This window comes from Lipotes vexillifer, unplaced genomic scaffold (assembly GCF_000442215.2).
Source record: "Lipotes vexillifer unplaced genomic scaffold, Lipotes_vexillifer_v1.1 scaffold916, whole genome shotgun sequence".
Taxonomy (NCBI): domain Eukaryota; kingdom Metazoa; phylum Chordata; class Mammalia; order Artiodactyla; family Lipotidae; genus Lipotes; species Lipotes vexillifer.
The window spans coordinates 3,151,016-3,164,222 of NW_006798383.1; the positions used below are offsets into that span (position 1 = coordinate 3,151,016).

Consider the following 13,207-nt stretch of genomic DNA (forward strand, 5'->3'; position numbering starts at 1 on the left):
GCCAGAGCCCTTCTCCTCCCCTCCCTTCCACCCCCTGGTTGTTTTTCTTTTTTTGGCCACGCCACGCAGCTTGTGGGATTTTAGTTCCCTGACCAGGGATTGAACCTGCATCCTCAGCAGTGAAAGAGTGGAGTCATAACCACTGGACTGATAGGGAATTCCCACCCCCTGGTCAGTTTTTACATTTCCCACTCTCTGGAGCCAGACATTAAGGACTGGGACATTCAAAAACAACTGCATGTATGGAGAAAATTAGAAAGTGAGTGTGTGTGCCCAGGGAAAGGCTCAGAAAAGACTGGGAAGACGTTCAGTTTACACTTTGGCTGATCCTCAGCAAAGAGACTGCGTACCACAGTTAAAAACAAAAACAAACAATAAGGAAGACAAGCAAACCCTGAGAAAGGGGGAAATATGGTTTCCAGAGTTATCACATTATTAAATTCAAAAGTCCAGTGTTCATAAAAAAAAATCACAAGGCATACAAAGGAACAGCAAAGTATGGCCCACTCAAAGGAATAAAACAAATCAGTAGAAAGTGTCCCTGAAAAAGACCTAATGTCTGATATACTAGACAAAGATTTCAAAGTAACTGTCTTAAAGGTGCCCAAAAGACTAAAGGGAGATATGGAGAAAGTCAAGAAAACAATGTGTAAACAAAATGGAAATATCAATAAAGAGAAAACTTATAAAGAACCAAAAAGAAATTCTGGAGCTGAAAAGTATAACTGAAATGAAAAATTTATTAGAGAGATTCAAAGGAGATTTAAGCAGACAAAAGACTCAGTGAACTTGAAGATAGGACAATGGATAGACCCTGATTGCTTGGTTTGCAAAAGGGATTCACTGAAGTGAGTTGTCATTGACTGAACGTATTTCAAACAAGTTCTGGTGGTATATTAGTTTTCTATTGTGTGTAACAATATTACCACAAATGTAGTGGTTTAAAACAACACATATTTATTATCTTATTATTTCTGTGGTCAAGAATCCAGGAACAGCTTTTCTGAGCCATGTACTTAGAGTCTCAGAAGGCTGCAATCAAGGTGTGGGCCAGCTTCTCATCTGGAGACTCGATAGGGGAAGGATCTGCTTCTCTACTTGCCTGGTTGTTAGTAGCAATCAGTTCCTTTTGGTTGTTTGACTGAGAGCCTCAATTTTTTGCTGGCTGTCAGCTGGAGCTCAGCCCTCAGTGACTAGATGACACTTGTAGTTCCTTGCCACATGGAGTTGTCCAATATGGCCACTTGCTTCCTCACAGCTAGAAAGCTCATCCAGCAAGATGAGCCTTACAATCTTATGTAATGTAATCACATAATCACTTACATATAATCACATATCTCCCATCACCTACGCATATACTACTGGTTAGAAGCAAGTCACATGTCCCACCTACAAGTAAGAGAGGTGGAATACACAAGGGCGTGAACACCAGGAGATAGGAATCATGGAAGTCAGCTGTCAGTGGCCAATCTGTCTACTACAGGTGGCTACTTGTTACCATGGCTCTACCATGGCTCAACCTTTTCCTAAGTTTATGGGTGTACAGCAACTGGAGTCTCTTACACTGCGTTCGGAATGCAGTGGTAAACTTTGAGAAATGGTTTGGCAGTTTCTTGAAAAGTTAAAGACTTACCATATGACCCAGCCATTCCACTGCTAGATATTACTCAAGATAAATGTAAATAAACTCACATAAAGACTTGTATATGAATGTTCATAGCAGCTTTATTCATAAAACCCCCAAATGGAAACAACCCAAATGTCCATCAACAGGTGAGTGGATTGACAAAATGAGATATATCCATACAATGGACTATTTCTCAGCAATAAAAAAGGAACATACTAGTGATATACATAACTAAGTGAATGACTCTCAGAATGTTATGCTGAGAGAAAGAAGTCAGACCAAAAAATGTAACTCCTGTATGATTCCATTTATATAAAATTCTAGAAACCCAAATTAATCTACAGTGCTAGAAAGCAGATCCATTGTTGCCTGGAGTGAGGGATAGATGGTCTACAAAGGGGCACTCGGAAACTTGTGGGGGTGATGAAAATGTTCTATATCTTAATAGTGGTGGTAATTCACAGGTGTACACATCCATCACACTCATCAAATTGTATGCTTTAAAAGAATGTAGTTATTGAACATAAATTATACCTCAATAAATTTGATTAAGAATAAGAATTAAATGAAAGAATCAGAGACATGAAACTAGACACTTGGAAGAGAAAGTAATGTTGATACTGAGTATAGGTGATTTTAAACATAATTTGCCAATTTACCATTGTCATCTCTCTCGTGCATTAGCTAAAAAAAAAAAAAAAATAGAGCTACATGAAACACTTCAGATACTAATTCTTTTCAAGGTGATAATCAGTTTGCTTTAAATAGAACAAAGGGGTCATTTATCGCTAAAAATTACCAGAGATGTAAAACACTTTTCATACCTATTGACTATCTTATGTACTTTTTTAACTGCCTGTTTGTGAACTTTGCCAATTTTTCTATTAGCTTTTTCTTCACGGTTCTTCTGTTTACATGCCTCCTCAGACTGGCAGCTCACTGGAGACAAGGACTGCATCTCTTCTCTTTCTTTACCTCAGCCCAGCAGTGTTTGGTATTTCGTTCATGAAATGTTTGCTAAAATTGAACTGATCTTAATTCATTCTCATACACTTTGGAGAATTTAACTTTATTACTTCTGTTTTACAGATGAGGAACACAAGATGTTGCAGAGGCTGAATAATTTGCAGTCACACAACTAAACGGCAGAATTGGGACTGTAATCCGGGCCTTCTGATTTTAAACCATGGGTTTATTGAAATTGTATTCCATCCCCTCCATTGATGTTTGCCTGGGCCCTGTCTTCTTCAGGATATCAACTGAGTATTTTAAATGAATTTAAAGTTAGCAAAGCTCACCCTCCGCTACGCGCATGCGTCCCTTCCTTTCCCCATGGTAGGAAAAAAAAGACACCGCCTCCTTTCGCTTTGCTCATCTTTTGGCCCCTGCGACTCGCCATCGCCCGTGGGGAGGTGTTCACTGGTTGAAGTGATGGCGACTGGGACCTCAGATTCGCAAGCGCGATTCGGTCAGTCTGTGAAGGGGCTTCTCACGGAGAAAGTGAACACCTGTGGTACTGACGTGATCGCTCTCACCAAGCAGGTGCTGAAGGGCTCCCGGAGCTCCGAGGTGAGCTGGGAGTGGACCCCCCGGGCTTAATACCGGGAGACTCGACTTCCATAGCCGTGGGAAGAGGGTCGTGTTGCATCCTGGGAATTGTAGTCCGTGAACTAGTGGAGAAGGGCGAAGACCTCGCTCCGGAGGGCGCGTGTTGCATTCTGGGGTGTGTAGTCTCTTTTGGTAGGACTAGCGGTCCTGTGAGCCGGGGGGTAATGGAGGTGGGGGGGGCGGGGAAGAAACGAAATGATGGGAATCGGTGCTTCAAAGCAGAGATCGCCGCAGACGACGGATGAGTTAGTGGTCCTAACGAGTTCCTCATTTGTTTCTCAGAGTTGTCTCTAGTGAAGATCTGTCTCTTTCGGCCCCTAAATTCCGCGTGGTTTTGCCCTCAACATTCCAGATTCCTTCCACACTTTTATGCATCGTCTGTCCACAGATTTATTATTTTCTGACTTGTCTTTCTGGCCACATTCTTGGTTTTCTGTTTCTTAGATTAGCTTTCTCCTTTGCCTTGATTTCCCCTTCATCATCCTCTGGCTGATTCCGTGTATGGGATTATTTGATAGCTTGTCACACCAGCAAGCTTTATATGTGTACACTGTTTCTCTCCAAAAAAGGACCTATCCATTATGTCCTGAGGTATTCACCCAAGTGAAATGAAAATATATGTCCACACAAAGACTTGCACATGTTCATAGCACATTTATCCATAATAGCACCAAACTGGAGACAATCCAAATGCCCACGAGGCAGGTGATTGGACAAACAAAATGGGTCTAATGACCCAGCCTTCCAACTTCTAGGTTTTAACCAGAAGAGAAAACATACACATCATTTTGTTACATAAACCAGCCATGCACATAATGTGTCATCTAAGATGTCCAGGTTTGGAGTCTTTAAAGTGGAAAACGTCTTGAATACACTTGTACAACAATCTGGGGACAGAGTCTTTAGATTTCTGTGACTTTCTCCTGTAGGCCATTGTCTTGCTCATAATTAACTCAGTAGCAGTGTATCTTAGCTACTTATTTTCAAGAAGTATTTTTGATTTTCAAGTTAGTTTTCATAACAGTAGCACCTCTTTCTCTCCCACTCTTTTTTTACTCATGTTTCATCACTTATTATTTCATTGTTATGTAGTTGCATTAGCAAACATAATATGTTTGCAAGCCTTCACATTTGTATATGAATGTTCAAAGCAGCTTTATTTATATTAGTTTAAGGTCCAGTAGAATTATCCTTACAAAATTAGCTTTCATGTTATGTCCTTAGCTTCTGTTGATAGTGGCTGCAAGAAACAGCTGAATGAAAAAAGTGTTTGCGGGACTTCCCTGGTGGCGCAATGGTTAAGAATCCGCCTGCCAATGCAGGGGACACAGGTTTGAGCCCTGGTCCGGGAAGATCCCACATGCCATGGAGCAACTAAGCCCGTGTGCCACAACTACTGAGCCTGTGCTCTAGAGCCTGCGAGCCATAATTACTGGGCCCACATGCCACAACTACTGAAGCCTGTGTGCCTAGAGCCCATGCTCCGCAACAAGAGAAGCCATCACAATGAGAAGCCCACACACCACAACGAAGAGTAGCCCCTGCTCGCTGCAACTAGAGAAAGCCCGTGTGCAGCAACAAAGACCCAACGCAGCCAAAAATAAATAAATAAATAAATTTAAAAAACCCAAAAAGTGTTTGCGTTTACCATAATACTATTGTTGAAGTCACTGATCTGATGATCCCAGATATGCTTTGTATGAGGTCCACATGGTATACTCATTTTAGGATTCAATATCAGAGGAAAGTTTATCTTTTTTGAAGAATTGTTGTGTTGCCTTTTACCAAATAAGAATTACGTAACTTATTGTGTTTCACTTTTTGCCTTGGTTGCACAGAGGTTGCTTTGTCAGTTTTAGTGGTAGACATATCTGCTTCCTTCTCCTTTTCATGATTTTTAGATTCTATTTCAGCTTTTTTAAGAAAAAAATGTGTGTGTTTTATGTCGTTTAATTCATTAAGTCTTCACAATCACTAATAAAGGAGGTACTTTTCTTACAGAGAGGAATTTCGCTTGTCCAGGGTCCCACAGTAGCTAGGAAGGGGTAGAGCTAGGATTCAAACCTAGGCAGACAGGTTCTAAGCCCATACTCTTTGACGTCACTTCTCATGGCCGCTAGCTGGATTAAGTGGCCAAAAAGCCACAGTGCCACCATTGACTGCCCTGATATGGCTTGCTGCTTCCTGTTCCTGCTCCTCGTGTATTTTTCATGAGGGCTTCTTCTGTAGTAGATTTAGACAGGGTGCTCAGTAAGCAGTGTGGATTGAGTTAAGCTGAAGCCAGTCCAACTTTCTGGGACAGAGTTGACACATAACTCAAGTCTAAACTTTTTCTTTTTTACTGGATCTCTTACATGACACTTACCACATACCATATTGTACTTTTCTGTAGTTATGTATTTTTGCCATTTCCTTTACTAGGCTCTGAGGTTATGGGAGTGTCTTACTGATTTTCAATCCTTCTTAGACCACAGAGCATTGCTTCTCTCTTCAGCAGTCTCCAGATAGCTATTTTGTTTGAGTAACTGACAATTTCCATGTGTAAAACACTCATTTCACAGCATCCACTTAACACATATTTACTGTGTCTGCTATGTGCCAGGAACTGTTCTAGGTACAAGGGAGACGTTGGTACACAAATGTGCCAGGAACTGTTCTAGGTACAAGGGAGATGTTGGTACACAAAACTAAGTCCCTGTACTTAGAAAACTTCCATTTTAGTGAAGAGACAGACAAAAAAATGAAACACAAAAAAGGTGGTAGTAAATGCTATGAAGAAAAATAAAGCTGGGAATAGAGAGTGCTGAAAGGGTTTTCCCTAAATAGGGTGGTCAGGGAAGGGCTGTCTGAGGAGGTAGCATTCGAGCAGATGCTTGAATGAAGTGAGGGAGCAAACCATATGGACATCTGGAGGCAGAGAGTTCCACGTCGAGGACATGGCAAATGCAGAGGCCTTGAGATGGGAATGTATGTAAGGAATGCAGGGAGGCCAGTGTGACTGGAGCACAAAGTGAGGAAATCATACCAAATTATGTCCATGGCACAAAGAATGCTTGTGCCTGATACACTCCTCTAGTGCACACCTGTGCTTCTGCTCCTCCAGGTGAATTGTGTGCTTGGTAAGGGTTCATTGTGGTTTTTTCCTAAGCCTGTGTAAGGCACTTGTGCTTGCTATTGCAACTACGTTGTTTCATGGAATGATATGGGAAATGATGAAATATGAGTGCAGAAAAAAAGAGGGTTGCTGTTGCTATGAAAACTAAGTTGAATATTAGCAATACTTGTTGAAGAGAAGTACCAAGACAAACTGGTATTGAGTTAATTATGAGCAAGACAGTGGTCCAAGCCTGGGAGGAAGTTCACTGAAATCTAAAAAGATTCTGTACTCAGGTGGTTTTACAGGTGTATTTAAGATGTTCCACTTTAAGGAAACTGAAACTGGAAATCTTAGGTGATATGTTACGTGTGTGGTTGGTTTATGTAAGAAAATGATGCACAATGTCAATGACTACATCTGTCATCACAGAAAAGGCCTTGGCCCTACATTCCAACAGCCCCTGCATTCCAGGCCATCACAAGTCCCATCAAACCTATCTTCTAAATACCTCTCAAGCCCCCCGTGCCCCCTTTTTTAACTGCCACTTCTGTGGTTCAGGTCACTCTCATTGACTGGAATACTGCAGTGTTCTCCTAACCTGTCTCTCTGCCTTTAGTCCCCTGTCTAGTCCATCCTGTTTACCACATTCTAAAACAGCAAATCTGATCATGCCACTTTTTTGTAACATTATATTGCTTCAGAATTCTACACAGCAGCCGTTAGGTCTCAGAAGTCACTTCTTGTAGGAAGCCTTCCCTGAGCACCTAGCCAGTAATGGGTTAATCACTCCTGCACCCCGAACTCCCAGGGCATTCAGTGCTTCCCCCTCAGCACTTACCACAAGGTATTGTAGTACCTTTGCCTTCTTTGTCATCCCAGCCTGTGAGCCCTGTAAGGATGTGGGCTATGTCTCTTACTGGCTCATAAGCACTTAGTAACTATTTGTTGACTGAATGAGGAAAATTCTGTTAGAACTCTTTCTTTTGTGCCATCGGTTTGTCAGTCACCATCCATAGGAGTTTGGAGTTTGTCACTTAAAAGTGGCCACAAGGAGGGAACAGGAACTCTCATACCTGGTGGGTGGGAATGCAAAATGGTATAACCTTAATGGGGGGTGGGTGGCAATATGTAGCAAAATTAAAACCCTCTGATCCAGCAGTCACAATCAAGATTCTGAGTCTATCCAAAGACATGATGGCAAAAAGATACAGACCTGTGAGGTATTTTTTGTAGCACTACTTACAATAGCAAAAGACTAGAAACAGCCCCAAAGTCTATAGCGGAGGACTGGTTGAATAATCTTATGAGACATCTATTCAGTGGAGTGCTCAGCAGCCCTGAAAGAACAAGGTGGAGGTTCAGTATATACTGCTGCAGATCCATCTCAGTATATATTATCAAGTGAAAATAGCAGGGTGCAGAAGAGTGCATATGGTAGGTTACGTTTATGTAAAGGGGGCAGAATATATACATATGTCCATTGTTTGTAAAGGAACAATGGAAAGATAAACCAAAAACTAACTTAAAAAATATTTATGCATAGGGGAGAGATACTGGGGAGGGGAAGAGGCTGGATAGGTCTTATTTTATTGTTTTGCCTTTAGAAGCATGTAAAGTTTTATTTTTTTATTTTTATTTTGTACATTTATTTATTTTTATTTATTTATTTTTGGCTGCGTTGGGTCTTTGTTGCCATGCGCGGGCTTTCTCTACTTGTGGTGAGCGGGGGCTACTCTTGGTTGTGGTGTGCGTGCTTCTCTTTGTGGTGGCTTCTCTTGTTGCAGAGCACGGGCTCTAGGCATGTGGGCTTCAGTAGTTGTGGCATGAGGGCTCAGTAGTTGTGGTGCACGGGCTTAGTTGTCCCGCAGCATGTGGGATCTTCCCAGACCAGGGCTCGAACCCGTGTCCCCTGCATTGTCAGGTGGATTCTTGTTTTTGTTTTTTGTTTTTTTTGCGGTACGCGGGCCTCTCACTGTTGTGGCCTCTCCTGTTGCGGAGCACAGGCTCCGGACGCGCAGGCTCAGTGGCCATGGCTCACGGGCCCGGCTGCTCTGCGGCATGTGGGATCTTCCCGGACCGGGGCACGAACCCGTGTCCCCTGCATCGGCAGGTGGACTCTCAACCACTGCGCCACCAGGGAAGACCTGTCAGGTGGATTCTTAACCACTGCGCCACCAGGGAAGTCCCAAGTTGTGTTAATTTTTAAAGTTAAAAAGAAAAATAAATAAAAGTTGCTGTGAGGGAAGGAATCTGGAGGTTGGAGCAGTGCTGGTGTCCTGGTTAATTTGAAGTCATCTGTCCCCCTTTCACCAGAATCTCTCTGACCCAAGGGAACAGGGAGGGTTGGTAGGACACACATAACAGTAGCTCCCTTTACATGGTTGGACTGCATGTCTGCCAGGGACAGGGTGCCACAGGAGGCCAGAAACCTCTGTTGATCTCTTCTTGCCTCTCTGTGAGGAGGCAGATCTGCTGAGTGCAGGCCACCCAGCTGAAACAGAGCTCACTCAGCCTTTCTCTCTTGGCCTCAGGGCCCAGCTATCAGTGAACTCATTAAAGTCTGCTGCCACACTTCTTTCTTTTCTCTTCCCCAGCTCCATCTGGCCATCCTTTACACAGTGGTTTCCCACTTCAAAGCCCAAGCTTCTCCCCAGGTCTTTTTACCCCCTCTGTGTCTCTCATTCCATTTCTTGACAGCTACCTTCCTTCTGTCCTTTAAAGCCCTATCCTAACTCCTGCTCTCTCACTCCTCTCAAACCACCCCAAATCTCAAGTTTGCCTTTAAAGAATCAGAAGTTAGGTTCTCATCGGGCTTGTGGAGCCAGAGTTTGTTTTCGCAGACTTTGCCTCTCAGCACTTGATTAATAAACTCAGCAGTTATGGAGGACTTGATTTCTCAGGCTGTGGCCTTCAGAACAGATGTCGAGCCCATGCCAGAACTGCCGTAGTGACAATGAAATGGATTTTCAACATGACCAAATGGGAAATTATCCTCCTTTACATTTGCAGGGTTTATATTTGTATGGGGTGGGGGGTGGGCACGGAGAAAGGGTGGTGGTATAACAGCTGCAGAGAGAAGATTACAGGAAGTTTGGAAGTTTTGATTATTACCATTTTATTTTTGTCTTCCAGCTGCTAGGTCAGGCCGCTCGAAACATGGTACTACAGGAAGATGCCATTTTACACTCAGAAGATGTAAGAAACAATTTCTGTTATGATTTGGGTTTTATATGCACAGTTTGTTTGGCTTCAGGGAAGTGGAATGTTCTATTTCTCTGTTTTTCTTTTTTTTTTAATGCAGAGTTTAAGAAAAATGGCAATAATAACAACACATCTTCAATACCAGTGAGTATTCCCTCTCTAGTGCCTACTGTACTTACTAAGCAATCGTTTTCTGCAGGCTGTTTCTTGTGGCCTTTGTGTTTCAGCACATTTTCCTGTGGAGGCAGGAGCTGGGAGTAAAGGAGGGGTTAGTCAAGGATGTGTTCCCTCTGGAAGAGATGCTTGATACTGCAGAAGAATTTGGGGTATGGAGTGTGATTAGAGTGGGGACCCCTTTGTGAACCTCTCTGATAATTTGAGGGCTTCTCAGAAGGAGAGACTGCAAACCCCGTAAGGGCAGGGCCCATCCAGGACCACACATATGCACAGCACTTGGCACCCAGTAGGCACTTAACCAGTATCTGTCCACTGTCTGTGCCTGAGGTCTTTCCTGGAGCATCTCCACCTTCCCTGGAGAATCAAGTATAACTATATTCTTTATCTTACATTCCCATACATAACCCAACCCTAACTACATATAAATCATCCAGGAGATTTTGAAATATAGAGACCCCTTTTGGACAAAATTATAATTTAATTAACTTTTCATCTTATTTCATTTTGCTTTTTATTTTATGTAGTTGACATTATACTTATGTATCTATTAGAAATATCTGACTGGGAATTTAATTCTTGATATCTAAATACTCATTTTTGGGGGTGTGTACATATCAGGTATGTGACCGTTTGGCTCCACATACCCAGACTGAATTTGAGCCATACTTGTAGTTTGTTAGACCACATCCCTCACTCTGATAGAATATTATTACATCTTTAGGTTTAGAATCATCTTTTCAGCAACTCTGCACTCAGATATTGAACCTCTGTTCAATAGCACAATCTTAGGATAGGATGGACAGAAATATAAAATGTGACAAGCTGGAAATTTGTTCTACCTATATATACATATCTGACCAAAAATAACTTTTACTAGTTTGTTGCATTTTCTTATGTTTATTTTCCTCTTTCCTTTTCTGATTTAGGCAAGAAGCTATTCAGAAGAAGTAAGTAACCCCAAAGGTAGAGGAGTGGGGGGCCAACTAACTGTAGCAGGCTGGGGGGAATTATGCTGCTGGGCCTAGGATCAGTACAAAACTCTGGTTCACAGAGGCCCTCAAGTTGCCATGTGTTCTAGGATAGCTCATTGGGAATATAAAGAATATTTCAAAGGCATGCAGTAAGTCAATTCACTGCTAGCAAAGGCTTTCTAAAAGTTACAGAGTGTAGAGACCAACTTTGAGGGTAGGAAACCTTTTACATTGGTAATATTCATTAAGTAAAGTAAATGTGCTAAAGTCATTGAACAGCCTTTTTTTTGTTTTAAGTGGATTAAATCTGTCCCTTGCAATGTTGTTTACACTACTAGTTGGCTTTACAGATCTTTTCTTCATAGTTTAAACATGTCTGGGACCCTAGTGGACCAATAGAAATTTTGATTTTGTTCAACAGAACTATGCATATAATATACTTTGTGCAAATCATTTGCGCAATGAGATGTCCTTTTTTTTTTAACACTGATCGCATTTTTTTTTTTTTCAGTGTCTAGTCCTCCATTTTTTCTAGGGAGAACATATGAAATTGGACTTGCAGGGACAGGAAACCATTGCATACAAAGAATGTAGAGGAATACCCCTATCTCTGCATCCAGCCATGGATCTGACCCCATTAATAGCCCCCACATTTAAAGCCAAAAGAAAGTACTATTGCATAGAGAGGGTTGCTGTGATAACGAGATGCTCATTCTAGATAAACCTTTTTCTCTATTCTAATTTGTAGTGTTGAGCAGTCATCAAATCTACAGGACCAGTTAAATCATCTGTTGAAGTAGGATGTGTTTTGAGAGGGCAAAAGCACTTTGCCTGACACTGAGGAGGAAATATCATACATAACCACTGTGCTATGGGTTTGATTTTCCATTTTCTTCTCCAAAAGTTAAGTTAGAATAAGATCCGTGATGATGAACAGTTTCTCCTGAAAGGAAGTTAAGTGATTGAATTTTTTTTTTTTTTTTTGGCGGTACGCGGGCCTCTCACTGTTGTGGCTTCCCCCGTTGCGGAGCAGAGGCTCCAGACACGCAGGCTCAGCGGCCATGGCTCACAGGCCTAGCTGCTCCGCGGCATGTGGGATCTTCCCGGTCCGGGGCACGAACCTGTGTCCCCTGAATCGGCAGGCAGACTCTCAACCACTGCGCCACCAGGGAAGCCCCTAAGTGACTGAATTTTGAAAGCACTTATTGAATCAAACCAACCCATGCTCTTATTGAATTTTTAAGTTGCTCTGTTAATTTGATATTAAAGCAAAATTAAAAGATGTCTTAGTTTTTCTCATAGAACTTTAATATGTCAAAAACCATATTGTCTAAATGTGTTTCTTAAGCAAATACTGAGTAGTGTTTTAAATTCAGACTTAAGAGCTTCTATTGTGAATGTATAAGAATGACTAATATTGTTTTTAAAGACTTTTTTATTTTAATCATATATTCAGGAAATATTTTAATTTCATGGTCACAGAATGGTGATTAGGTAATACCTGTTGTTTTCTCTTCTTTTCTAGTAACTAAGAGGAGATAGTTATTTTATTTGTTGTAGCAAATTCCTACATGAAAATTAGGCAAATGGTATCATATCTGGCCAGCTGCAACCTCCTGCCTTGACCTTCATTCCTAGGGTTTCTTTGTTGTTGTGACTCTTGATTAAGTGGCCTTGGGTTCATTTTGTAATTTTGCTAGTCATCAGCAAATTCACTTGTATGACATTATTGTCAAGTGAGAATGCAGTTGAGTTACTGTGATTCCGGTATAGGGTTGTGCCATGTCGAAAACCTTACGTTTATTGACATTTACCTATGTTCATTGAATTTATCTCATTAAATGTCATTACCGTTGTCTGTTGTCAAGTCTGAATGTCTATGCTTTATTTGAATTTAAAATGGGACTTCCAACCTGTTTCAGCTCAGTTCTTAATTCACTAAGGTATTGGGAGAAAGCTGACATAAGAAAATGGTGTTTTTACCGAAAGAAAAAAAGCAAATATGAGTCCAATTTAATTCATATTCTATATCATCAAGTTGACTAATCATATCAGATTACATTTATTCCTCATTATATATATATATATATATATACATTAACTTAAAGTAAAAAAACAGTATGAAGGAATTCACTTATACATTCATTCTATAAATGTTTATTACAATTATTAAATATAAACAGGCTCAATTTACCTTAAAAAGAAGGCTTGCAAACTTACAGCAATTGTCATATTAGTAGTAAAACATTTGATGTTACTATCACAGTGTCTATTCAACATTTTGCTGGAAGCCACACCTGGTACAGAAATTAAAATTAAATGTAACTATTAGCAAGGAAGAGACAAAATTGTTATCATACAGTAGGATTATCTACTTAGAAAATCCAAGGACTGATGTTTTTAAAAAGTCACCAGTTTAGAAAACAAAACAAAGTTTAACCATCCAAGTATACACAAAGCAAAGAAATATTTAAGATGAAAAACAAACTATGGTCTATGTTTTCTTCCTCATGCTGGAACAAATAT

General features: G+C 41.0%; 1 protein-coding gene across 1 annotated transcript; it reads left to right on the plus strand.

The window, feature by feature from the left end:
• The first annotated feature begins 3,040 nt into the window (after positions 1-3,040).
• BORCS7 (BLOC-1 related complex subunit 7) lies at positions 3,041-11,481 on the plus strand. The gene is made up of 5 exons (XM_007470419.1): positions 3,041-3,196; positions 9,465-9,527; positions 9,634-9,677; positions 10,637-10,657; positions 11,430-11,481. The coding sequence occupies exons 1-5, from the start codon at positions 3,059-3,061 to the stop codon at positions 11,479-11,481; spliced, it is 318 nt and encodes a 105-aa protein (XP_007470481.1). The 5' UTR covers positions 3,041-3,058.
• Positions 11,482-13,207: the final 1,726 nt, after the last annotated feature.

What these genes read in the sequence shown, in the direction of transcription:
- BORCS7 (XM_007470419.1), top strand. Translation starts at nt 3,059, where the DNA reads ATGGCGACTGGGACCTCAGATTCGCAAGCGCGATTCGGTCAGTCTGTG. An exon ending in ACAACACATCTTCAATACCA is followed by an intron (nt 9,678 to 10,636) that starts GTGAGTATTCCC and finishes TTTCTGATTTAG; the next exon opens with GCAAGAAGCTATTCAGAAGA. An exon ending in CAAGAAGCTATTCAGAAGAA is followed by an intron (nt 10,658 to 11,429) that starts GTAAGTAACCCC and finishes TCTAATTTGTAG; the next exon opens with TGTTGAGCAGTCATCAAATC.